The 24572-nt window shown below is 46.7% G+C and overlaps 12 protein-coding genes across 12 annotated transcripts; 5 read left to right on the top strand and 7 right to left on the bottom strand.

The window, feature by feature from the left end:
- Positions 1 to 207: 207 nt before the first annotated feature.
- Positions 208 to 632, top strand: IAQ61_007128 (uncharacterized protein; the record flags this gene model as incomplete). The annotated part of the gene is made up of 2 exons (XM_066097452.1): positions 208 to 240; positions 432 to 632. The coding sequence occupies 2 exons, from the start codon at positions 208 to 210 to the stop codon at positions 630 to 632; spliced, it is 234 nt and encodes a 77-aa protein (XP_065952494.1).
- Positions 633 to 1594: 962 nt separating this feature from the next.
- Positions 1595 to 3818, bottom strand: IAQ61_007127 (uncharacterized protein; the record flags this gene model as incomplete). The annotated part of the gene is made up of 6 exons (XM_066097451.1): positions 1595 to 1933; positions 2306 to 2344; positions 2812 to 2876; positions 3121 to 3209; positions 3489 to 3640; positions 3720 to 3818. Coding segments are annotated over 6 exons (783 nt in total), but the record flags the coding sequence as incomplete, so codon positions are not given.
- Positions 3819 to 4965: 1147 nt separating this feature from the next.
- IAQ61_007126 (uncharacterized protein) lies at positions 4966 to 5391 on the bottom strand (the record flags this gene model as incomplete). The annotated part of the gene is made up of 1 exon (XM_003840898.2): positions 4966 to 5391. One exon carries the CDS (start codon positions 5389 to 5391, stop codon positions 4966 to 4968), a length of 426 nt encoding a protein of 141 aa, XP_003840946.2.
- A 422-nt stretch (positions 5392 to 5813) lies between these two features.
- On the bottom strand, positions 5814 to 6368 carry IAQ61_007125 (uncharacterized protein; the record flags this gene model as incomplete). Its single annotated transcript, XM_003840899.1, has 1 exon — positions 5814 to 6368. One exon carries the CDS (start codon positions 6366 to 6368, stop codon positions 5814 to 5816), a length of 555 nt encoding a protein of 184 aa, XP_003840947.1.
- A 771-nt stretch (positions 6369 to 7139) lies between these two features.
- Positions 7140 to 7491, bottom strand: IAQ61_007124 (uncharacterized protein; the record flags this gene model as incomplete). Its single annotated transcript, XM_066097450.1, has 2 exons — positions 7140 to 7324; positions 7425 to 7491. The coding sequence occupies 2 exons, from the start codon at positions 7489 to 7491 to the stop codon at positions 7140 to 7142; spliced, it is 252 nt and encodes an 83-aa protein (XP_065952492.1).
- Positions 7492 to 7741: 250 nt separating this feature from the next.
- On the top strand, positions 7742 to 8077 carry IAQ61_007123 (uncharacterized protein; the record flags this gene model as incomplete). Its single annotated transcript, XM_066097449.1, has 1 exon — positions 7742 to 8077. The coding sequence occupies one exon, from the start codon at positions 7742 to 7744 to the stop codon at positions 8075 to 8077; it is 336 nt and encodes a 111-aa protein (XP_065952491.1).
- Positions 8078 to 8699: 622 nt separating this feature from the next.
- Positions 8700 to 11276, bottom strand: IAQ61_007122 (uncharacterized protein). Its single transcript, XM_066097448.1, has 5 exons — positions 10949 to 11276; positions 10865 to 10888; positions 10628 to 10780; positions 10317 to 10577; positions 8700 to 10258 (listed from the first exon to the last, which is right to left on the bottom strand). The coding sequence occupies exons 1-5, from the start codon at positions 11057 to 11059 to the stop codon at positions 9836 to 9838; spliced, it is 972 nt and encodes a 323-aa protein (XP_065952490.1). The 5' UTR covers positions 11060 to 11276; the 3' UTR covers positions 8700 to 9835.
- IAQ61_007121 (uncharacterized protein) lies at positions 11277 to 12101 on the top strand. The gene is made up of 2 exons (XM_003840902.2): positions 11277 to 11656; positions 11711 to 12101. Exons 1-2 carry the CDS (start codon positions 11306 to 11308, stop codon positions 11888 to 11890), a joined length of 531 nt encoding a protein of 176 aa, XP_003840950.2. The 5' UTR covers positions 11277 to 11305; the 3' UTR covers positions 11891 to 12101.
- An 85-nt stretch (positions 12102 to 12186) lies between these two features.
- On the bottom strand, positions 12187 to 13191 carry NUC1 (nuclease; the record flags this gene model as incomplete). Its single annotated transcript, XM_003840903.2, has 1 exon — positions 12187 to 13191. One exon carries the CDS (start codon positions 13189 to 13191, stop codon positions 12187 to 12189), a length of 1005 nt encoding a protein of 334 aa, XP_003840951.1.
- Positions 13192 to 13644: 453 nt separating this feature from the next.
- On the top strand, positions 13645 to 15277 carry IAQ61_007119 (uncharacterized protein; the record flags this gene model as incomplete). Its single annotated transcript, XM_066097447.1, has 3 exons — positions 13645 to 13827; positions 13890 to 13992; positions 14052 to 15277. 3 exons carry the CDS (start codon positions 13645 to 13647, stop codon positions 15275 to 15277), a joined length of 1512 nt encoding a protein of 503 aa, XP_065952489.1.
- Positions 15278 to 16434: 1157 nt separating this feature from the next.
- IAQ61_007118 (uncharacterized protein) lies at positions 16435 to 17613 on the top strand (the record flags this gene model as incomplete). Its single annotated transcript, XM_003840905.2, has 2 exons — positions 16435 to 16621; positions 16730 to 17613. 2 exons carry the CDS (start codon positions 16435 to 16437, stop codon positions 17611 to 17613), a joined length of 1071 nt encoding a protein of 356 aa, XP_003840953.1.
- A 184-nt stretch (positions 17614 to 17797) lies between these two features.
- On the bottom strand, positions 17798 to 18562 carry IAQ61_007117 (uncharacterized protein; the record flags this gene model as incomplete). Its single annotated transcript, XM_003840906.1, has 1 exon — positions 17798 to 18562. The coding sequence occupies one exon, from the start codon at positions 18560 to 18562 to the stop codon at positions 17798 to 17800; it is 765 nt and encodes a 254-aa protein (XP_003840954.1).
- Positions 18563 to 24572: the final 6010 nt, after the last annotated feature.

Below are 24572 nucleotides of genomic sequence, written 5' to 3'. Positions count from 1 at the left end.
TTCATTGGAAAGGGTCCATTTAGCCATCGTAGCGAACCCCGAGCCGCGTTGCGCTTTCTTTGGCGCGAGTCACATTTCTCTCACATCCTCTCGCTACAGAACTTCGTCCTCTTTAGGGGATCACGCACGTCCACCGTGCTTGTAACTGTCTATTGAGAAGCGGCTCCGGAACACCGTGAGGACATCCGTTGGGCAACATGCAGGAAAATGCACAGCACTGGCGCCGCCTCTCTGCCTACTGTAGGTACTAGCTATGGCGATTTTCCTCGACCATGTGCCACCAGAAAATTATACATGCGTTGCGGTCGAGACCTGCATTTCTGCCTCAGGCGTGAGAGCCACTACTCTTCTCTGTCTTTGGAGCATGATATCGTGTAGTCTTCAACTATTCCTGATTCCTCTTCAAAGTCGCAGGAACTGACATGTAGCAGAATGTCTTTGGCTGTCTTCGGCTTACTTTAGAAATGACGCCTCTCTCGCCATCAATGGCCGATCGGCCCAACTACGGCGGTAGTTTGCGCCATGCCCATCACCACATGGCACACACGTGGAGAGCTATGACGCATGTGATGGCCACCCACAGTATTGTTAATCTGGGCTGTCCATCCTTTGCAAACCGGAGGCTTGCTTAGAAGACTTCCGTGGACCGTGGAATGGTAATCACCGTGCTCAGGTCGGCTGTGCCGTACCCCTATGGCTGGCATAACATCGCTGTTCGCATTAGGGACATGTCCAACTGATTCTCTATGCTCCTCAGATCCTACACCAGTGTTTGGCTTGAATATTTATGGCATCCAGGCTGATCGCATACTATGTATGTTCCATTGTAGCTAATGCATTTGTCTTGCTGATCCAGTCTTCTGAAAATAGCCCTTCAAGCCGGCAGACTTGCCGATTTGCTCTTGCTTGCACGCCACCATTTGGATGAGGTTTGTGGGGTCAGCCAAGTACTATCTATCTGGTATCATTGAGATGGAGGGGTGCACAAATGTCCTATTCGCCGGCCGTCATGGGCTGCTACACACCAAACACACCTTACAGACTGACCACACCCTCACGGCAAAAGATTCCAGTTGCGCGCGTGGACTATAGCGACGCGATGCAGGGCATCAAGACGTTTACGAGATGGTTTCCTCTTTTCCAATGCACGGCGGACCGCCTCTTAGAGTGACAACGTCAGTTACATACACCCACTACCATTACCCGTAACGTTGCGAAACACCAAATCGATCATGGTTACTCGTACGGTAGAAGATGTGCACGCACAACCTGTGCATCTGTGAAGATTCGCCGGCGTCAATCGTAGCTATGCCCGAATCTACAGTCTCCAACAAATGCCACAATCAAATGCACCGACGGATTGTCTTCTCTGAGATTTGTACTCTTATTTGGGTATGTACTTGCAGGAGTACTGAGCCTTTCGTCTGCTTCTAGGTAACTGCTTTGTTTGTTCAATTCACAGCCAGTACCTCAAGAGTCACAGCTTGCTGATCCAGTTGTAGGGAGTTATGAACGGTCCTCCTATTCACTTCAGCCCTTCCCTTGCATTCATTCTATGCTATTCCATTAGTAAAGGCACGGTCAATGGCTTGCACTAAACTCTTGATAGGGTTTCGATAGCTCCGAGGCAAGTGCCTTTAAGCGTCAACCACGACACCAGCACTAGAGAAAGAAGCGAATTGGACTCGTCAGGCTCACGTCTCACAACTGGAAATTCTCTCGCCCTTTCGGTTGTGGCAGAACTTAGCGGTGCAGAAATGACGATGTTGTGGACCCTATGCTCGCGGTCCAGTCGCGTCGGCCTTTCTTCCAGAATATCTCCTTTCTGGGACGTATCTACGCCACAACCTCCTTGGACGTTGGCCGCGGTCTTGACGGGCGCACCAGCTGCTGAAGGCACACTTTCATGAAAGAAAACGGGCTCATCGCGCACCTTTCGTTTCAAGTCGTATAGCACGAGCGCTAATAAGGCCAGTCGACTTTCTCGTTTTCAGGCAGGCTCGAGAGCAAGCAGCAGTCTGTCTTCCAGGATGATCATTGCTACTTTTGAGGATCTGTACCGGTAGAGCCACAGATCAAACTATTCCAGTAGTTCATGGGCCCACTGGCTCAACGCTCCGGTTCCTTGGTTCAGCGTTTCTGGCCAGCTCCAAGCCTGGAGTTAAGGGTGGTGACATGCATCATTTGAGCATCATCGTAGATTGCTGGACCCCATTTCCCCACAGAGTTTCCCTCTCCGTACTCGGAAGAATAGAACGCAGGGTCCGACGCCCAAACCATTATGCGGGCAGAAAGGCTCGCTCACCTGCGAAGGCGCTTGACCCTGCACACCATCACTATCTGCCTAAATGCATGACTGCACGGTATTATCGCTCAAATCGTACTGCAGCAGACTGAGCTATGATTCTCGAGCATGTGTGAGTTGTCCATCCGCACATCGCAGATACATCCTCAAACAGCGCTCTCCCTCGCTGCGGGACGGAACGCCAGATCAACCACAATCAGCGGATTGTCTTCCGATCATACTGTGTGGTTGGGAAAAAACACGTGCTCATAGGCACAAGCGAGCTCAGGACTATGTATCTACGTACATCGGACAAACGGCCAGAATAATACCTACCATAGTTGGTACACTAGGACAAAGAGCCCAATCTAGCCTTAGGCTCGCTTGCTAACTGTTGTTGAAAAGAATGCCCGAATCTATGTACAATGTGCTGCCTCCAGATTACGAGGTCCCGCTTAAAATTGAGCATCTGAAACTTCCCCGATCACCACATCCTAACACTCGCTCTGTCATCCATGGAGTCGTACATGTATGACGATTCGAATGCAAATGCAACACTCAATCTTCTGCAGTTTCAGATAGTGTGGCGATGCTGAAGCGAGTGTTTTAGCTAGTCTACTGCAGCTTGATCTCGTCGCTTTACGAGCTCAGAAATACTTTACTTGGTAGAAGTAGCCTGGGCTACCGTAGTGCTACCGCTGCCATGCATTCAGGGTCACAGACAGGGTTTTGGCAGCAGTAGTTCATGAGTGTGGCACATTTACTTCAACGATCCTGTCTTGGAATGCGGATGTATAACCGCATACTGCAGTACATGCAGAACGTGCCCCACACACCAGTGCGTCCCAGTTGGACAACTATCATTGGGCACAATTGCTCGAATTGGAAATCCAGGATGTCAAAATGCTGATGCTCCAGGCGCAAACTTCAACATCAGACGATTATCTAATATATCAAGATTATCAGGGCATCATTCTTACACAAATGGACGGGAGATTGTCCTATCTCTCGGACAATTGCGTCTAATCAAATCGATTGTGAATGCTGCTCATCATCAAAGGGGAAGGGAATGAGAACTTGATAGCTGGTACACGCTACGTCTCGAGGTTGCTCCGTCACCAGCATGGTTATCCTTGAACAATCACACGACTGTTGCATTCTGCATACCCCCAACAAAGGAAAATCTGTCCCGCACTGGACTTACAGGGTACTTGTGAGCTGGGAACCTGCATCTTTCACGGTGACCAGGCTGGAAGAAGACCAACAGTTGCCTTTCCCGGACGGTTCCAAGATGTGCATTGACATGGTGCAGACGTTCACGGTATCGGTTTCGTACAGTACGATGCGAACGCCAGCCTGGTAGCGTACCCACCACAAAGAAAGGTGATGAATTTGAACCCTGAACTAGGTAATCAAGGGTACTAGGTCTACCTACATCTTCGAATCCAGGTCTATGTGGCTTTGAATGGAACACAAGGCTCGAAGCAAGAGTATTTCTGCCCCACACGGGTCGATCGTAGATGACATCGAATGCCTGTATGTGTGAATACAGTACTAAGTACCGGCCCCACGGGCTGGGTCCGTCGATCTCATCAATCACGACGGCGGCCGTGATTGGATTGCTGCTTCATCAAGCGAATACGCAGCACGCGATTCAATTGCCATCGCAATCCCTACTTCTCATGGCTTCCAAGCCGATTTGACTCGTGGCCTTTCTAGCCATGTCTTTGGCAGGTGGTAGCAGGCCATGACTCAAAGTCCATTTACATGTCACTCCTAAAGTAGTCGCGGCAGCGCTCCGAGCGTGCGAACCAATGGTTGGATGTACTGTGCACATACAATCTCGGATTGTAAGGAGGTGGAGGTGTACTAGTGTCTTGGTTTCGTTTTTTTCGTGGGTGGAGGTTAGGCGACCAGCGACCTCCTGGCCAGCAACAAGAACCAATAGCATGAACTACCCAGCGCGGATTTCTCCATCCCAACTATACCTATCGAAACACCAAGCCTTGATTGATGGAGTTATACTGCTGCCCAAGACAATTACCGTGCCGTCCTTCAAACGTTCACATCACCAATCCAAGCCTCGTCGTCTCTCAGCTAGGTACATACACGTGCAGTGAAGATCTATTCACAGTACGCCCGACAGTCCAAGGTCGAAGTTACGGGACGGTCCGGCGACTCAGTCAGTTCATCGGCACAGGGGTACAGCAAAATGTACGACTTTTCAGTTGCTCTCTTGTGCCGCATGTCTCTACCTTCAGGTCAAGTCAAAGCTTACCATAACTAATCATCTTGATGCGAAATCCCACCATTGCCGCTATTAACGCCACCATGTTGACTTGCATGCCGCGTCGGATCGGATGAACAAATAAACTCAAACCCTGATCCAAAAATGCAATGGCTGGCGAATCAAGATGCACGCTGCTCCTGTTCAGATTAAACACATTTTGTCGATCCTGAATTGCTATGTCACGTAATCTGACCCCATACAAATTCCACGTCAACCAATCTGAACACAATGTTCATGGATGGGAATACTTCAAGGTTTGCTATCACATTGCACCAGGTGAGATGAAATATCACTTGTATTCCATGATACTCTCATCCCTGTGAACCCGCTTTCAAAAAGCTACAAAATTAATACTCTGCATGTTCATGCAGGCCACATCCACCAAAGAATTCTACGCACCCCATCGTGATTGCGGCCCAAGACGCTCCACCAATCGATCTGCCAGCCGATCGACATTTGCATTCGCATCCCAGCCCAACTCGACCTTATCCATCGATCCCGCCAAACAGTTCACACTAGCATCCACCACGAGATTCAACTCGAAAGCGCACAAGCCATCAAAGAAACCATTCTCCTCCCGCAGCTTCTGCGCAACGAGGGCACACACAATACCCATCATGACCGCAAGGTGTACCAATTTATCTCCCGGCACCCAATCGAGACCAACGTGCCGGACCGCTACTATAATAAGCTCGTGCAGGCTGCGCGTGTTGACTTTTTCTCCCTCTTCGATGGGGAGCTGTGGTAGGAGGTTGTAAGCTGCATGTCGAATCTCGAGGATATCAGATGAACACCACTTACTCGGCACACCGGGCATGTGTGCAAAGGCTGTTTGTCAATCTGAGAGAAAGAATGACATTGTTTTTATGCTGGGGTGGTTGAGTTTCCACTGTATGGTGGTGTAAATGATGTGTTCCCAGGGGGTCAGGGGGCCAATGTTCATTATGCGTTGGACACGGATATTAAATCTGGCACGGCGGTCGCTGGTGTCGAGGGGTGGTTGGGCTGGGGGGGTTGAAGGTGAGAAATTGCCTCGTTTGGAGGTAAATGTAGGATTTGACATGATGATTGTGGTGGCTTGGGATGGTTTTGTCCTTTTGGAATATGGCTGGGTTAGATTTGAGGGAGAGTTTTGGATTGTGTTAGTGGTGAAGGGGAGAGGGAAAGATTTGGGTTTGATGTAGGAATATTATTTCACTGTGCTAGGGATCTAGTGAGTGGACAATATTGGTGTTTTCATTAGTTAAAATTGACCGGTTGTATCTCCATAGTTGAATCTCGGTCTGGAGTTAGGGTATCCTCTGAGCCAGAACGGTCTTCCGTGGGATCGTCCGTACAGGTGGATTCATCGTCTGTATCCATGATATCCTCTGCATCAGAGTCATATGCAGAATCCATATCGTCTTCAGACTCCGATTCCATTCCCGAAGGCACTGAAACGAGCATGCCATCACCACGGCGTCTAACATCCTCAGTAGTCTCGACCACAAGATCATAAGATACGCTCTCATCGAAAAGACCATCATCATCCACACAAAGCCATGCGATTTTTTTGAGCAACACGCCACTGCCGTCAAAGTCTTCCGGGCTGGTGATGAGTTCATCGAGGCTCACACCGTTGGTGCGAGTCTGGTAGAGTAGCTCGAGGAAGCAGTCGTGTGTCTCGTGTGGGAATGGATGTCTCATTGCTGTATTTCTGCAATTTCGAAGATACACTCTATTGAAGCTGAGTATAGATTCGTTCAGGTCTTCGACTGCTCCTTGGCGTCCGCGAGTTGCTCCTGAGTCGGTCATGTTGAAGTTAGACGTGATTTGGAGTGTGGAAAAGGACGTAACAATGCGGCCGAAGTTTGGTGGTGCTTGGTGATTTGCTCTGGTTGAGTGTTCTCCAATCGATATGTTGGAAAAAGATTCTGAGTAGAGATTGGAAGATATTATGTTTCCCTCCTCCTCCCCTTCCCCCCGCCCGTGACACCACCCACAGCCCCAATTGTCCCTGCACAGTGAAACGTACAGATCACGCCAATCACCCTCCCACGCCCCGTAGGTAAACCAATCGAGTTCGAAGGGAGGCCAGGGAGAGAAACTGCAAATTGACTTTAGACAAAATCCACTCATCTAGAACTATGCGATGCATACCAGAATCCTAGCCATGCACGAATCATTGGGAATTATCTATACCCTGTCAATGCATACCAGTCTCTATCCTGTCAAAGAGGAAGAAACAAAATCAATATCTGAAAGCCGCAACTACAACACTGTAGGAAATTACCTTCTTCTTTAAAACACAAATCCTCACACCCCGTGAGTAGTAGCCCTAGAACCAGCCCTCACGCTCCGCAATACCAACAACATCCTCTCGATCAAAAGGACATTGCGGCCCAGTCTCAGTAAGGCCACGAAACACGCAGATATGACATAGGACGTGTCGGCCAGCACAGGGCAAGCGAACTGGCACACACGCTGCAGGGTCCGAATGACTATTATGTTCATGTCCGACTCATATGTGCTGATGATGGCGTCTAGGTAAGAACCGATGCTGGAATTTGTGGTAAGAGTGTCACTCTAGTCGTCGTCTGATCTGCCTGGGCCGCGATGGATATGGGGGACTGAGCATTGATGGAGTAATTCGGGTTCGGAGTGACTGGGCAAGTCGACGTCTGACGTGACTTCTTCTTCACTTGCGGGATCGGCATCCGTTGACTCCGCCAAAGGTTCCTTGTCGGTGATTGTTTCGTCGGAATCGGCCTCTGTTAAAATGCGGTGCAAATGAAGGCATAATCATCGGAATGAAAGTATAAGATTTTCCAGTATATATAATAACCCAAGCGCATGACTCTAGTCAACTACGCCTCACTAGACGGAATGAGCAGCAATGTAAAGTTGGAGGAAGTTGCGTTGTGCGGTTTGTACTCATTGTTGTTGTGAGAGGATGGGGTTGATACTGGGACTAGGCTGGCGAGCTCGTGATAGGTTTGTAATGAAGTGTTTGGAGGACTGTATATTGTGCAGGGAGAAGGCAAGGGTATGCATTTATATATTGAGGGTTTTGGATGTTTGGCAGGAAAGCTGGAGAAACCAATTGTCTTGGGTTACACCGAGAAACATGGCACACATATCCGCGTACAAACAAGTCAAGGACATCGACACAAGCAATGGAATAAAAGATGACGAGTCTTCAAAAAACAAATGGCATTGGAAAAGGTAAACATGGTCCTCAGATTAGCTCTCCTGGCTGTCCTCAGAAAGAACCACAAACGCCCCCATCAACTCAGCCTTCCGGCCTCGCCAACAGGAGTAAAATCATTCGGGCTCCTCAAATCGACTTTGGCTTTAATGCTCCATTGGAACATCATCACTGGACCCCTCCTCCAATAACAATCCCGTCTCCAAACTCCCCCGACACCCGACAACACCCACACTATCATCACGCCCCGCGAGGCGATGGCGCTCGGATTGAAAACTACATGTTGATTGTCATTAGCAGACATCGAGCGTCCTAAGGTAACCATGAGGCTACAGAGGCAAGGCAGGATGAATTGCTTCGATCCTTTTACTTTTTCCTCAATGCGCGGGTGGGGATGGTTGGATGGGGTGTTTGGTAGACCGTTGAACCCAGATAGCTGCGATATCACCTTTCACCCAACGCAGTGCGTCGCGGTGCAATGGCTACTGGACTGGGGAATGGGCAATGTGGCTCATCTAGTATGGTGGCGCACTCCCTCTGCTTTCCGTTCTTGTGTCATGCAGCACGACGCGGGGGTGGATTAGACCTATTGCTGTCGCCTTGTGACGAATGTTTGTCGTTCACTGGGACCTGCAGGTGGTTAATCAGTAGATTCTTCTCTTGATGTATTGCGCTGGCGCGGGTAGAGGCGACTTTCAACCGCAGACAGCAGAAAAGAAATGAGCGTGGGGTATATACTTACTCGCAGCTCGGGTTGTGGGTGAGTGAGAGAAACCAGACTTGGGTTGTGCAACGCGACAAGTATCCTGCGCGCTGTCACGTTGCGCACTAATTACATAAGCGACCAACAGGCTTACTCACGTGACGATTTGCCCACCATGCACCAGGCATGTCGCCGTAGCATTTGTCTCACATTTCTCGGCCATTCCGTACGTACACCTTGATAGACTTTCAACACCTTTTGCTTTCACTTTCCAAAAACAGTAGTCTCGCTTGCTGTCCCCGAGATCCCCGTGACAGGCCCAGGAAGCCTTTCTTGGCGCCACTTTCCGTGGACACCATAACTAGATTATGAAAATTACTCAACCACCAAGGCCGGAATAATTAACTCAATTGGAACTCTACATTTTTCTCTATATTTCCTATCTCAAACATCAAGTATATTATATTAATAGACCTGGCACTATCTATTAAAAATGTAAATTCGATAATTTCTAATCATCGAGGACGAGACATGTGAGTTCTTATCCACGTCTTGGCAATTTAGTAATTCAGTACAACTCATCCGTGTTCCACACCTGTTAGAAAACATGCCCGATATGGAAAATCCCCTAAAGATTTGAAAACCAGGTTGGCCATTTAGAGCTCCTGTCCGGAACAACGTGACCTAGACATTAGACAACCGAGGCCCCCGTTGCACAACATCGAACCTAGTGTAGTTTGAATAGTATTTGAAGGAGTCACCTACTCCTGTCAGCTTATCAAAGAGGGGGCGACTTTAGGACAAGCCACGGCTAGAACGCAGCTGAATAGCGAGTCTTCCATCCAGCCCACGCAGAAAAAAACCCGCGGGAAAAAGTAGACAAAGCATCACGAACATCATGACCGCGACAAACACCTCCATGTGGCCAAAGGTCATCTAAATCGGATGCTAGAGCAAAGCTAAAACAAAACAAAAAACAAGCACGTCCGCTGTATTACAGGAAGGCTCTCTCTCTCCACAGCCATGAGACAGAACACGAGCCATTGGAAAGTGGAAACATATACCGTCATCCGAAGCAAGCAAGTTGGATATAATCCTAATCAATTTATATGCATAGGAAGCAATATTGTAACATTGTAGAGAACCAAAGGAAACCGCGCACTCCTCATATAGGTACGAGTCAGCAGAATGCGCGAGTAGTTATGCACATCTTCCCACACTCCCTCACTGACCCTTCCGGCATCCAACGCTGTACAATGCCATCCAATCATTCGTATCCCCACCCTCTATGCTGCCATGCACCCGTCCGAGCCGGCTTCGATGGTGTATTGTATGCCGCTCCCTTACATAGTGCAGGTACGAGGGTTTCCTCTAGAACCTATCTCTCTGCCTTGTCCTGTAAACAGTGTACCCGACGTACAATCCCGTAAGCGCAAGTCCAAACATGACAAACTTGACGAGGAACCACGTCCAGCTACCACCTTCCTTCTCGCGCGTCATGCTGCTTCCGCTCTTTGGCGCCGAGGAACCAGAAGTGCCTGCGGTGTTGCCCCCGGGGTTCTTCTGGTACAGATTGTGCGATTTGATGGAAATGATGTCGTGGTTGTCGCTGAGTTCACCAGTCTCGGCGGAGAAGCCCAGGTAAGCAACGGGTGGGACCTTGAACTTCGGAATTTCGAAGCATTGCGTCCATTCATCTTCTGCTTTGTATTGGAGTTCGAGGCGGAGGTATTTGTCTTGGAAGTAGGTGAGGCGAGCTTTGGTAGCAATCTGGGGGTTGCGGATACCGCGGGCCTGCGTGATTGGATCAGTACTGTGAGACAGTAAAAGAGAAGGAGAGGTGGTAACGTACGGAGCATCCAGCGACTTCGTTGGCCTTGCCATCATTGCCCTTGTCGTAGGATGTTTTTCCGTCTCCGTTCATGGCCATGACGTAGGGGAACACGGTGCCAGGACGATTGTTCTTATAGGTGTCAAAGAAGACACCCAGACCCTCAAAGTGGTCGGTGTGACCGAAGACATTTCCTGGCTGTGCGCGTTGTTTGGTGAGCCACATGGCAAAGCCATCGCCGAACAGGTTGCCTTGTCCATGGATCTTGAACTCGACTAAGATCTACTCGCGTGAGCACTTGGTGAGCCACTTGTGTGAAACGTATAGCGCACCTCCCAGTTTGTAGCAGTCAGAGGCACTCTTGAGAAGATCCAGCCGTCACGTGAGGGCTTGTCTGACGCAAGTCGAATGTATTTGTCGGTTCGAATGATTGTGTCTCCGCCAAAGTCCCACCATCGACTTTGCATGTCCGAGTCAAGGTATGGCTATGAATGGTTAGCACATTATACACCACACTATTGGTTCTCGGGATATCGAAATCGTATCTGGAGATCCGATGTGCGACTTACAGGTTCGAGGCTGTGTGTCCGTAACTAAGGCATGTTGTCAGCGAGACCGTGTCAAACGAACAACAGAAGCCAGCATCAACGCACCGAAATCGCCTTGATATCCGGATCCTCGGTCAAACCCCCAGACCTCGCAGAAACACCCGTCAGACTCGCCGCCAAAAGGCACACGGCCGCCCAAGAACTTGCGAACAACATGGTCGCACAATGTCTAACTATCCGCTCGCTGATACCAGCTATCCCCAAGCTACCAGGCGCGCAAGTGATGCTCGATGCGGAAGAAAGAATGGAATAGAAGAAGAAGGAGAAGAAGCCGACTTCTACAATGGATGACGAGACGAAAGCGCCTCAGAAAGACGTGAAGCTACTACGGGAGCAGGGGAATGACACGGGTGGGCGGACATGAATGTCCAAGAAGTCGATTGGGGGTCGGTCTCGGTGGTGATGAGTGGCCTTTCCGCAAAGCATGCAGGGATCTGTGGCGCTAGCCTTACCGGTACGGTGGGGATCGCGAAGCCTGCAAGAAGCATCTTGACGTCGACAACTTTCTTTGGCCGAGGGCAAGTGAACACCACACAAACTGCCACTGCAACTGCCACTTTATACTATCCATTGCCACGAATAACGTCGAAACCTTACTGCACGCCATCCTCCCCAATTCAACTCACACACAACCACAACTTCACAATGAACTCGCAATTCGGCTCCGGCCTGGGCAACGAGGACCCAAAGACTATGATCATGCGACAGGTACAGCAAGAATCTGCCATGCAGAATGCGCGCGCGCTCGTCGAGGTATGAAGCTCTCCTTGATCAACGTCAAACTACCGCGCTAACCAACATTTGCAGAAATTGAACGAGCACTGCTTCGATCGCTGTGTCCCTAAGCCTGGCACATCTCTTTCCAAGGGCGAAGAGGGCTGCATGTCAGCATGCATGGAAAAGTACATGAGCGCATGGAATACCGTCTCGAAACAATACGTGGGGCAGATAACGAAACAAGCACAAGAAAATACGCTGCAATTGTAGATGTCTTGCAGAAGAGGGCCAAGTGGACAAGACTGTTAGATGGAAAGTCTTTGCAAATTGGCTATGCGTGCACAATGAGGATGGAAGCTTGGAAACTACGCTTGTTATGTGGCAGCAAGGCCGAGCTTATGTCTGAGGGCTGGTCGTGTATCATGTACACATCTGTATACTATGTTGCAAAACGAGTCAATGTAAGAGAATGATTTGAACAACATGAGACAAGGCATTCGTGATGGAACTAGTTTGATGTGATGAATACTTCATTTCGCTATGCTACGCTCACAGGCAAACAAAACCTACTTCTTACTAAATGTCTTCTGCCTCTGCGCATACTCCTTTACAATCACCGAGCAATTGACTTCTTGACACAGCCTCTTCCTCCTCTCGGGAGTAAGCTTGGAAGCAAACTCCAGTCCGCTTGCCCGCTCCACAGCTTCAATCGGCACCTCAAAGTCGGTCAATGGCTTATTGTTCGCAATCACCGCGTTCGGCAGCACAAACGCTCCCAATGCGACCTTTCCTCCCAGCGTTCCGTCTTCGGCAAAGATGACCTTGAAGAAGTGCGTTGGTACCGCAACATTTGGAGGGTTTCCTATGACCTCATATGATACTCGCCACTTTCCATCTGCCTCACGCTTGGGGAGGTATAATGGCCCCGTAACGATGCGCACCGAAGGATACGAATGTGTGAGTCGCCGACAAAAGTCCTCAAAATGTGCCCAGTAGTCTCGATTGAATCCATCTCCAACCTGTGGACACATGTTACTCAGCGCAAATGTAGCGTCCATGGCCTCCTGACTCCATTTCGCATCTGCCGCCGGTGCCTGATGGCCGCGGTCGTAGCCCGAACGAAAGTAGTCCTTGAGTTTTGCGCGGAATTTTTCAGGGATGCCAATGTCCTCTACAAAGACACTGTGCTTGCGGTCCGCGTTATTGATTGCGAGCGACTCGGGGGTGATGTGCTCGGCGACCCAGGCAGGGTTACGGGTCTGGCGGTTGTAGACGGAGGTAAGGGAGGCAGCGGGGCGGAGATCGTTGACAGGACCCGGGAAACCGTATTGGAAAAGGCCGTTTGGATCGACAATCTTGCGTCCTGCTGCAGCGACGGCCGAGGCAGGGAGTGCAGGAGGCGATGGGATCGGTGCGGGTCGTGGGGGCCCTGTGATGGTCGTGGTGGTGGTTGTGGTGACTGCTGTGGGTGGAAGAGAATCCTTCTTGTTGACCGAATATATGGCTGCTGTTGCAGCTGCACCTGCTGCCGCACCGCCAGCGGCGATTATTGCGAGTGTGAGCTTCGACATTGGTGAGTAGCGTTATGGGGTGTAGGGATATTTGAGATGATTCGCAACACAGAGATTGGTGCGCGAGGTTTGGAGCTTCTTATGGGCTACGAAACACTTTCACGAGACCTAAAGTGAGTTGCTACGCGTGAGGCCTGTCTCAGACGCGTCCAGCCGTGCTTGAATGGTTCGCTGGCGGCTCCTGTGCGGTATCAGAGGTCATCTGCATTTTGTTTAATCGAGGATGAAATGCGCTTATGGTAACTAACCTGTTCTGACGCTAGTGTCGCCAGTTGTATGAATTCGAACTTTTTGAGCCTCACCGCTGTGTAGGGTCATCGGGAGTCGAGGCCACTACGTCTACATCCTTTTTATAAAATTATAACTCCTTTTATTCTTTTCTTTGCAAATCCATGGATTCCTAGACGTGCCATCGAACCAGCAATTTGGTAACAAAGTATTGAATTTGCAGGCATGTCATCGTGGGTGTCGAGAGCGACCGAGTCTCGCAATGCCCAGCTCATCACTACAGCCGCAGTCTCGGGAGTGGTGGTAGCCAGTACTATACTTGGATTTCAAAAGGCACGGCGTATGACAAGGGTTGCGGATCTCAAGGCATCGATACCAGATGTCAGTCCTGATCATCATGCATCACGGGTCAGTAGGATATGAAAATCATCGTCTCTGGATTTTGATAAAAAGGCTGATTTCTTTTGCAGATGACTGAGTATGGCGCTGCATCAACAGTCTTTGCTCCAAGTAAAGAAGATGAACGCAGCACAGCACTAGCGGCAAGAGCAAGGAAAGGCGACTACGATGACGGCATGTCTACTCGAGGCCAATGCCATTCTTTTGCTTTGCAACTTATTGACATTATCTAGATCTGATCCTTGAGCAACTGGCAAGAAACAGAGTCTTCCTCACCGACCCTGGAATTGCAAAGCTGCGAAGTGCCTTTGTCATAGTAGTCGGCTGTGGAGGCGTTGGATCTCATGCCACAGCCGCACTGGCTCGATCTGGTTGCTCTAAACTTCGTCTCATCGACTTCGACCAGGTCACACTGTCATCCTTGAACCGACATGCTGTAGCAACTCTAGCTGATGTAGGCACGCCAAAAGTGCATTGCCTTCGAAAACGCCTTGAGCAGGTTACCCCCTGGACGCACTTTGAATGTCGCAACGAACTCTTCAGTGAGCAGACTGCGGCGGCACAACTCGCACCCATGAACGAACAGCCACCAGATTTTGTTATTGACGCCATCGACAATATCGACAGCAAGGTTGCATTGCTGGCCTATTGTTACAAGAACAATATCAAGGTGATATCTTCCATGGGTGCAGGATGCAAATCAGATCCTACACGAATCTTCATCGGCGACATTTCCACATCAACAGACGACCCGCTCTCCAAATCCACGCGACGAAAGCTCCGCCTCCAAGGCGTCAAAGATGGGATTCCCGTAGTCTATTCCACTGAGCGTCCCGGACCCGGGAAAGCAGAACTGCAGCCCCTATCCGAGGAAGAAGTGGCAAGAGGCAGCGTCGGCGAATTAGGTGTGCTCGCAGACTTTCGCGTACGCATCCTGCCTGTACTGGGCACCATGCCCGCCATCTTTGGCCTCGCAGTCGCAAACCACGTCATTCTCTCGATTGCAGACTACCCCCACGAATACCTGCCGTCCAAGTCCCGCGACAAAATGTACGACGGCATTCTCGGCGCCCTACAAGGCGCGGAAGAACGTCTGGCTCGCGCACTCTTCATCGAGGAAGCACAAGGTCTCAAAGTCCCCATCACGCAAGATGATGTTGGCTACCTCGTCGAAGAGGTCTACAGCGGCCGAAGCATCATCAGCGGGCTATCTACCCGTCTCACTCTGGTCAGGTGGAAGAAGCCCACGGCCAATTTTGTGGACGAGAGGACGCCTGGGCAGAAATGCAGCATGCTTACGATGAAGGACTTGGTGCTCATGACCAAGGAGGAGGCGACGAAACATGAGAAAGCTGTGCTGAAGGGGGAGAAGAGGTTGGACGAAGTGTATGATGCTGAGACGATTGCGCGTGTGGAGAAGAGGCTACAGGAAGAGGAGAGGTACGAGAGGCTCAGATGAGACTGCATAGTATATGATTGCTGTGATCTGTACTACTGTAAACGAGGTATGATGTGCCATGCCATTATGGCTGATGTAGAAATTCACGATTGATGGAAAGATGTTGTCCACCTCGAAATGCAATGAGTTTGATCATTAGTAACGACTCTGCATATAACAACGTCCACAAGACTCATCTCTAGGTCAAGACAACGGCAAAACAGAGCGATAAGATCAAAGATGGATTTCCCTCACCACCCCTATGTCAAAAAAAATGATCGTTCTTGGCATGTCGCCCGGATGTCGTCACCCACCAAAACCTCATAGAAAGCAGCATGATATAGGCATATAGAGGTTGATTTTAAAGCTGCAAATAAATAGGAAAGCTATAGAATATCTACATGGACTAATTTCTGGTGTTGTGAGTACTGAATTTTACTTTCAACTCGTTGTTCTGGGTGACTAAGCACCTGCGCAACACGCGATGGTATTTCTGAGAACGATCTTTTCTTTTTTTTTGACACGGCGGTGTCACTGCAAATCTCCCATCTCACAGCCCGATGTCATGTCATCACTACCACGACAAGCGAAATGCAAATCCTCCGATCCCCCCATCGGCGTTAAGCGCTTAGTGCCTTTTCCTTAGCGCAGACACCCAACCAATGAACAGCCCATCGCCAACGTTAGCCCCGATGCGGCTCCATCCGTCTCGACAACAAACCAGCGAAAACAGAAAACTTCGCCTTCATGACGTCGAGCCCCGAAAAAAAAAACAATGGCCGACTACTCAAATCACACTGGAGATTCTACCGGCGATGGCAGCCTGGGCCGTTTATCTATGACGGTAGATCGGGGGTGTTTGCTTTAGCCCGCTTGTTGCCTGTGGCCAATGGGGAGGGACGAAGAGGGTGGAATGCGATGGATGGTTTGGTGTCGTAAGGAAGCTTCAAGGAGAGGACTAAGACAGGGTGTGCGGCGTTATATACGGAGTTTGGCGGAGTTTGTGAAGAGGGGGGATGATATAAAGCCGTTCGCTCGGTCGCATTCTGGACACGAGGGGTTCAAGACGCCGATTGCATCAACGACAGTACACTACTTGTAAAGAATACTTTGCCTCGACTCCGGATCAATTGTAGCTTCACAGATCACGCAAACTAGACGACATCACCACCGCCATCATGTCAAGCACCACATTTGAAGGCTGGCTTGGAAAGGACAAGGAGGCCGTCAATGGCAAGATGGAATGGGGCCAATTCGAGCCCAAGAAGTGGACCGAAGACGACGTGGACATTCAAATCTCGCATTGCGGAATCTGCGGATCTGATCTACACACATTGAAGTCTGGATGGGGCGAGACTCCCTACCGTAAGTTTTGATCCGCATCACCATCACCTCAACCTCCCCCTCAATCAGTGCCCCGCCCACATACATTTCACCCCTCCAACAAACCCACCCTCTAACCCCCCAAACCAGCCTGTGTCGTCGGCCACGAAATCGTCGGCAAAGCCGTCAAAGTCGGCAAAAACGTCACCCACATCCAACCCGGCGACCGCGTCGGCGTCGGCGCCCAAGCCCGCTCCTGCCTGCAACCCGACTGCCCGGACTGCAGCCAGCATCTCGAGAACCACTGCCGGCGCGGAAACGTCGGGACCTACGCGGGCATCTACCCGGGCGACGAGGGGAAATCCTATGGCGGGTATGCGACGCACAATCGCAGCCATGGCCACTTCGTGCTGCGTATCCCCGACGGGCTGGATAGCGCGGATGCGGCGCCCATGCTGTGCGGCGGCATCACTGTGTATTCGCCGCTCAAGCAGAATGGGTGTGGACCCGGGAAGACGGTGGGAATCGTGGGTGTAGGCGGCCTCGGCCATTTCGGCGTGTTATTCGCAAAAGCACTCGGGGCGGACAAAGTGGTGGGGATTAGTCGCAAGGCGGAGAAGCGGGAGGACGTGTTGAAGCTGGGTGCGGATCAGTACATTGCTACGGATGAGGATGAGGACTGGGCTAAACATAATGCCCAAACGCTTGATCTGATTGTGTGTACGGTGTCGAGTGCAAAGATGCCGTTGGATGGCTATTTGCGCTTGCTCAAGACAAAGGGCACGCTGATTCAGGTTGGGGCACCGGATGGGGGGGAGTTGCCTCCTATCAATGCGTTTACGCTGCTCATGAGTGGTATTAAGATTGGGGGTAGTGGTATTGGAGCGCCGAGCGAGATTGCCGAGATGTTGCAGCTCGCTGCTGATAAGAAGATTAAGCCGTGGGTGCAGAAGAGGAGTATGAAGGAGGCGAATCAGGCCGTGCTTGATATGACGGCTGGTAAAGCGAGGTACAGGTATGTTCTTGAGAACTAGACGGTTTATAATCCCTATGGAGCATCAGGGCCATGTTCAAACACATGTACATGAGATGAGATAAAAGTAACAATGGTATCCAACGCAAAACAAATCCTCAAGTCAAACCCACCGCATTAGTTGCCTACTCAGTGCACCGCACATCCCACGCCCTTACAACAACAACAAAAATCTAAATATCCACTCAACACCCATGCACAACGCGAAACCCCTGCACAGGCCAAGCAGGCAGTCCAACATTCGAAAACTCCCAGTAATTCGGCACCCCCTTGCCATTATACTTCATACCCATCTGGAACGTCAACGTCTCCCTACACAACGTCTCATTCACCGCCGCAACACCGCCTACACGTCTCGTCCGGGCCAAAGCCTCCTCCTCGCCATTCACAGTGCCGAACAGCGTTGCGTCCTCGCCACCGCCAGCATTGCCTTGATATGTATTCCACGAGGCTGGCGCGCCGGGCGCGCGCTCGACCGTGTAGACGTTGAAGCTGGGGTTTAGACCTGAGATGCGCTGGAGGGATGGCCTCGGGAGGATGAATTCCAGACGACATGACTGGTTTGAGGTAGCGGGTGGGAGGTCGTTGAACTGGACGCGTGTGGCGATTTCGCCGTCGTTGGCGAGTTGGCGGCGTAGCATGAAGAGTTGCGTGGTGTGGTGGAGGTGGGTAGAGTTGTGGTCAGGGTAGCGGGAGTTGAGGACCGTGAGGTCGGAGGGGTAGACTTCCTGGCAGATGTTTTGGTGCGTGCCATTGGTCAGGGGGGTGTGGGCTGTGAGAGTGGTGTTGGCGGGGGTGGTGGTATTGCAGGAGCCGATCGATTCGTTGCACGTTGAGCTGGTGGTGGGTGGGATGGTTGATGTTGAGTTTGGTAGTGGATAAGGGGCGCTGAGGGCGTGGTTGAGGAAGAGCAGGGCGAGGATTAGGTATGTAGTTGGAGTGATGAGCATAGTTGAAATTTGATTTTATGGATGCTGATCTAGAGAGTGAGTCGAGGGGTGACAGGGCCTAGGGGGGTTTGGTGGTGTGAAGGCTATGTGGAAACTTGATGTACGTTGAGAGGAGTGGAGGTGGAGAACATTTGGCTGCTTGGGAGTTTGCGAATGTTACGCATGACAATCACATGTTTCTGATGAAGAGTAGGAGCTTTGGATCCACGTGTAGAAGGCGCTCACTGCAGTGATATCGGAAGAATGTTGTTGTTACAAGGTAGCAATTGCGTTGATGGTGCCTGCTACGCAAAGTGGGACTCCCGACACCGAACTTCAATCCTTTACATTTCCTTGACATATCTAGATTGTTTCTGCTTCTCATATATTTGAAATTCAAAGTAAGATTAATAATCGTTCTACTGATGCAATACCACAACCCTCATCCACACTCGAGATGTTTTGCTATGCAACTCGATACGACACGCCGGGGCATTTCAATACCATTCCAGATGACAGGTAGATCTGGATAGGTACGAAAAAAGGGCATACTCGGATTAGAATCACATACTGTCAATATCGCGGAATTAGAATCAAGTCTCTTTAAACTTGAATGGTTCCGGCTCGACACTGTCAATCTTCTCAATTCTGTAGAATCAAAAGACTGATTCAGTTGAAGTGGCGATTTCATGCCAAATAGAAAAGAAATGAATACAAGGCTAGAGGTAGGTTGTTATTAGTATAAACGAATAGACACTCAAAAGAATGCGTAGTTTTTCCCACAGATTCTTCTATACCAAAATCCAACTCTATTCCCTGTTATTTCTATATCAGCCATAGTGCTTACCCTGTATCAGCCATGGTGACTGCCTACTACCATTGGCGACTCCCCTATCCCGGGTTGTCTGGGAGACACCTATTTAGGACTAGTGGGGATATCTATATCTAGCCACCTTAGCTTCTTATCTATAGATTCTTTAATTAATACTTTTATTATATTAGGTTATAAGCCTAGCTTATCTGCTAGCATACTTAGCTTTATTTACTAGTACCTGCTTATATTAATTACTCTTTATTAGCCTCTACTACTTTAGCTACTATATTACTATAACACTACACTACTAACGTGGCTTCTTACCTAAACCTATTTAGCTTGTTACCTACACACTCTAGCTCTTTAGGATTAGCTTTACTAGAGGTTATAGCTATCCTATACCTAGAGCTCCCTCTAATAACCCCTCTCCTACAGTCTATACCCTTATTACCCCCTAGGCACACTATAGCTACTAAACCTATATTTAACTTTTGCCTAGACCCTTCCTTATTACCTAAGCTAGGTTCTTAGAGTAAGAACTACCTAGAATAGAGATTAGCCTAGACTATAGCGTTTAGATATATAGGTATTTAGCCTATCCTATTAGGGAAGAAGTTAAGACTACTACTTCCTTTAGAAGCTAAGAAATAGAATAAGACTAATAATAAAGTATTAGTAATACTCCTATCCTCTATTTATAATAATTTAATAATAAGTATTACTAGCTATAATACCTCTCTATAAGTATAGAAATATCTTATAAATAGGTTTAATAGAGATATAGGTAATATATTTATCTTACTCTTTTAGTTATTAATAAACCTTTACTACTATAATAGAGATAACCTTAGAATCTATCTTAATAAGTTTTATTAGTAATAGACATGTATAGCAAAGTAATACACTATATCTACCTAACTAGTAGCTATAGCTATATAGGCTATATTTAAATCTAATTAAGTTAAAGGTTCCTTCTTTCTTACTACCTTACCTAAGATAATAGATAATATTATAGATAACCTCTCTACTAGGAATATTACTATATTCTAGGATATTAAACCTAAGATCCTAGATATCTTAGAAAAGCACTCCCTAGATATTAACTCTTTAGCTATATACACAGCTAGATAATTAGTATATAAAAGGCTATTATACTTATTAAGTAAGCTACTAGATACTAATACTACTAAGTTAATATATACTTAGTGCTAGAAACATAACTTGCCCTATATAGGTTACCTCTACCCTACATATGCTACTCTTAAGAAGCACAAGGAGAAGGCCTAGACTTGTAACGACTTAGGTAGGTAGGGCATCCAAAAGGTATCCTATACGACTCAAAGGCATATAGGAGTGCGCGTCTGTATAGAAAAGGATAAGATTCCTACACCTATAGGTCTTGTACAAAAGGACAAGAAGAATATGCCTATCCTAACTATAGGCGAGCTATTCTCTATATATATTAGTGAGTTAGGCCTTTATTAGGCCTAACTTAGCATAGAATAATAGGCAGGCAATTCTACCTTATTATTACACTACCCCCTCCTATAGAGAAAGGATAGTCCCTATCCTTAGGATTAGGTTTAGATCCCTTATTAAAGAAGAGCTTTTTGCAAATAATTCTACCTTTACCTCTACCTTTACCTTTACTTCTTCTTCCTAGGGCACGGACCCCTATCCTTAGCCTGCCTATAACTAGCCCTCTACCTACTAACTTTCTTATTCCTATATCCCTAATTTTTTAATTATTTAACCTAATCTATCTAAAATTTAGTAAGTATTTAATCTATATAATTAAATAGTTGCTAATCTAAATTAGAACCTTTAGCTATGCTAGTACTAGTACTACTAGGAGTCCTCCCTATCGCTTATCAGGCTCTCTATATAAGAGCAGTTAGGGCTCTAGCTAGGGGTAGGTTTAATAATTTTAATTTTAAGTTAAAGAATTCTAAGAAGTGCTAGTACTATATCTCCTAGAATAAGTATTGCAATCTAGTAAGTATCTAAGTCTAATAGGGTTCCTTTACTAATCCTAGCAGATTCCTTCTTTTATTAGCTAAGAGTACTCTGCCCTTAGGGGTGCTCTAGAAGAATACTACAGTCTAATTAGAAACCCTACTAAAGGGGATAAGGATAACAAAGCTGTGGTTACCTATTAGAAGGATATTAAGCAGTTTAAGGCCGCTGTTTAAGAAACTGCCTAAAACCTAGCTAAGTGCGTTACTATTACTAATACTTAGACTAAGGGTATAGAGGCTACTAAAATCCTTATAGCTACCTATTATACTACTATATCTAATTTATATTAGCTTTAGAATAGTATCTATAAGATAGTCTTAGTAGTTAAGGGCTTAATAAGGGCTATTAAAGAACTTAAGGAGGAATTAGCACTAAATTAGGAGGTAACTTTCCTAGTCTAGGCTAAGATAAAGGCGTTTTATAAGAAGGAGTCTAAATTAGTCCTAGCTCCTATCCCTACTCCCGCACCTGCTCTAATTCCTACTGCACTAGTTATCTAGAAGCTAGCAAAGAAGGATAGTCTAGGCGCGATCTTAGCTAATATAGAGTCTAAACTAGGTTCTAATAAAGAGATAGATATAGAATAAAGAGGTTTCCTAGGGGTAGTGTCCTAGGAACCTTTAAGGTTCTAAATAGGATATAATAATAAATAGTAATAAGAATAATAGTAATAGATAGTAGTTAATAGGTAACGCGTAGCTAAATAGGATGTGAATTAGTTCTAATATTAGGTATAATTGTCGTGAAGTAATATTAGGTTCTCTTTCCCTTTTTCCTAGGCTTAAATCTATTTTAGTAAGCTGCGTAGGGGACCTAGCTAATTTAGATACTATTAGTAGAATGCCTGTAATTTATAGGGAGCACCTATAAAGTTAGAGGTAGGATACTAAATAGGATTAGGATTGTGTCTAACCTACTTAACCTTATATTTTAGCTTAGATTAATATAATTTACTAGCTAGGATTTCTTCTACCTCCTATTCCTCTACACCTTATATAGGAGTACTAGGGGGTTTTAGAGCCTCTTATCTAGGTAACAGGTCTTAGGGATCTTTGTATAGTATATTAGGAGAGAAAACGTTATAGATCTTAGAACTAGGTAGCAATTAGAGGCAATACGCATTTCCTACTTGTTCTAATACCTTAAAGGGACCTTCTTATTATTTAGATAGTTTTTAGCTAGGTTATAAAATAGCAAGATTAGTAGTAGATAGATAAATATAGTTACTAACCTTCTAGTTAACTAGATAGTAATAGCGATTAGTAGTAGAGCGTATTTAGTCTTAAGCTCTTTCTATATTTTCTTTAGCAATCTTCTAGGCGTTATATATCTAAGTAGCAAGGGATAAGGCGTCCTTGTGGTTTAGTTTCTCTAGTATAGTGGATAGGGTCTTTTCTAGTTTCTAATTCTAACTTTGCTTTAGTAAGGAACTAAAGAGGAGCTAATACAGAGCTATACTAATAGATAAATATAGAAGAGTACTTTAGGCACAGTCTATTATAGGTAGTAGGTCGCTCTAGTTATCTTAGTAATAGGATACAAAAGGCCTTAGTCTCTAATTAATATACTTGTTTATAATCTTAGTTTGTCTATTAGTTTATTTATAGTAGGCAGTAGAGAGCTTAACTTTAGTGCCTATAATCTAACAGAACTTAGACTAGAAACTAGATATAAACTAAGGGCCTTAATTAGAAATAATAGTATCTAGAGTGTGTCTAAATTAGTACACCTACTAAACAAATAAGGTAGCTATACCTTAGGCGTCTATAGTTTTATAGTAAGGGATAGTAATAGCTTGCTTTAATAGGCGATTAATAATAACTATAATCTAATTGTAACTACGTTAATCCTAGGGAAAATCCTTAAAATTAATACACAAGTGTTGCATTAGTAGACTAGGGATAGGAAGGGGATAGAGCATGCTAGGGAGTTAGTGCTATCTTAGGTGCCCTCTCCTGCATAGGATACAGTTCTAAACGTAGCGTTTATAGGTAGTCTCTATACCTTTCTAGTAGTAATATTAGGCTAGAATCTAATAGGTTTTAGTAGCTAATAGGTAGGTAGTAGACACTTAATTATAAGCCTTACGAATTAGTCTAGTACATAGGACTAATCTAGCAGGCACGCAAAGTTAATCCTAGTAGAGAAGGAGTCTGTTTTCTATCTAATAGTGCTTAGGTAACTCTAATCTTTCTATTAGGAATAAGGACCTATTTTCTTAGAGAAGAGTTTTAATAAGTTCTAGGGATCTAAGAGTTATAGGGTTCTAAACTGCTATAATTAAAGTAAGGATTAGTAAGGAATGCTTAGCTAGGTAGTCTTGCGCTAAGTTAGAGTTAATTTAGGGGTGTAACCTGTCTAGGGAGATTATTACTTATAAGCAATTATCCCTTTGCGTAGTCTTAAGGTTAACTATATCCTGTTCCCTTCTACTTAGGATATCCACTTAGGCGTTGTAAGATCTAGGAGTATACTTAATTTAGAAGTTAAAGGGACTTATAACCTCTAGCTATCTAGCTTGCCTAGCACTAAGGACTTTAGTAGATATAAAGTACTCTAGTACTCTATAATCTGTGTATACTCTAATAAGGTGCTAAGTACTTATTAGGTTAGCACGCTATTTCTTAAAGGCGCAGATTATTATAAACAATTCTTTGTTATAGATTTCCTAATTAAGTTTAGAACTAGTAAGGGTCTAACTAAAGAAGGATACAGGGTACTATTTCCTATTAGGATGCTCCTATAAGAGGATAGCTGCAATAACTCTATTAGAGGCGTCTGTCTCTAGTTTTAGAGGGTACTTAGGATAGAAGTAAGCTAAGCTTAGGATTGCTAGCAGGGCATTCCTAAGCTAGTTAAAGGCTTGTTAGTATTCCAAAGTCTATACAAATAGGGTAGCAGGACTCTAGAGGGTAGTTAAGGGCTTAGCTATCTTAGAGAAGTTTTCCACAAATTGCTAGTAGAATCTAGTAAATCCTAGGAAGGACTTTACTCTAGTTATTGTCTTAGAAGTAGACTAGTTTTAGAGTACTTTAACTTTGTTAGGGTCTACCTCTAAGCCTTTGTTAGTTAGGATATAGCTAAGGTAACAGGTACAGGTTGTATAGAATTTGCTTTTCTTAATATTAGCCTGTAATCCAGCAGAACAAAGACGCTTAAGGACTTTTTTAATATAGTCCTTGTAAGTAGTAAGGTTTT

The sequence above is a fragment of the Plenodomus lingam genome (genome assembly GCF_022343315.1).
Source record: "Plenodomus lingam strain CAN1 chromosome Unknown contig_27, whole genome shotgun sequence".
NCBI lineage: Eukaryota > Fungi > Ascomycota > Dothideomycetes > Pleosporales > Leptosphaeriaceae > Plenodomus > Plenodomus lingam.
This window is presented reverse-complemented; position numbering and strand designations above follow the sequence as displayed.

Coding starts and splice junctions, on each gene's coding strand:
- IAQ61_007122 (XM_066097448.1), bottom strand. CDS start 11,059: ATGTTGTTCGCAAGTTCTTGGGCGGCCGTGTGCCTTTTGGCGGCGAGT. Junction 10,889..10,948: donor CGGATATCAAGGCGATTTCG/GTGCGTTGATGC, acceptor AACATGCCTTAG/TTACGGACACACAGCCTCGA. Junction 10,259..10,316: donor ACGAAGTCGCTGGATGCTCC/GTACGTTACCAC, acceptor CCAATCACGCAG/GCCCGCGGTATCCGCAACCC.
- IAQ61_007121 (XM_003840902.2), top strand. CDS start 11,306: ATGAGTGGCCTTTCCGCAAAGCATGCAGGGATCTGTGGCGCTAGCCTT. Junction 11,657..11,710: donor ATGCGCGCGCGCTCGTCGAG/GTATGAAGCTCT, acceptor CAACATTTGCAG/AAATTGAACGAGCACTGCTT.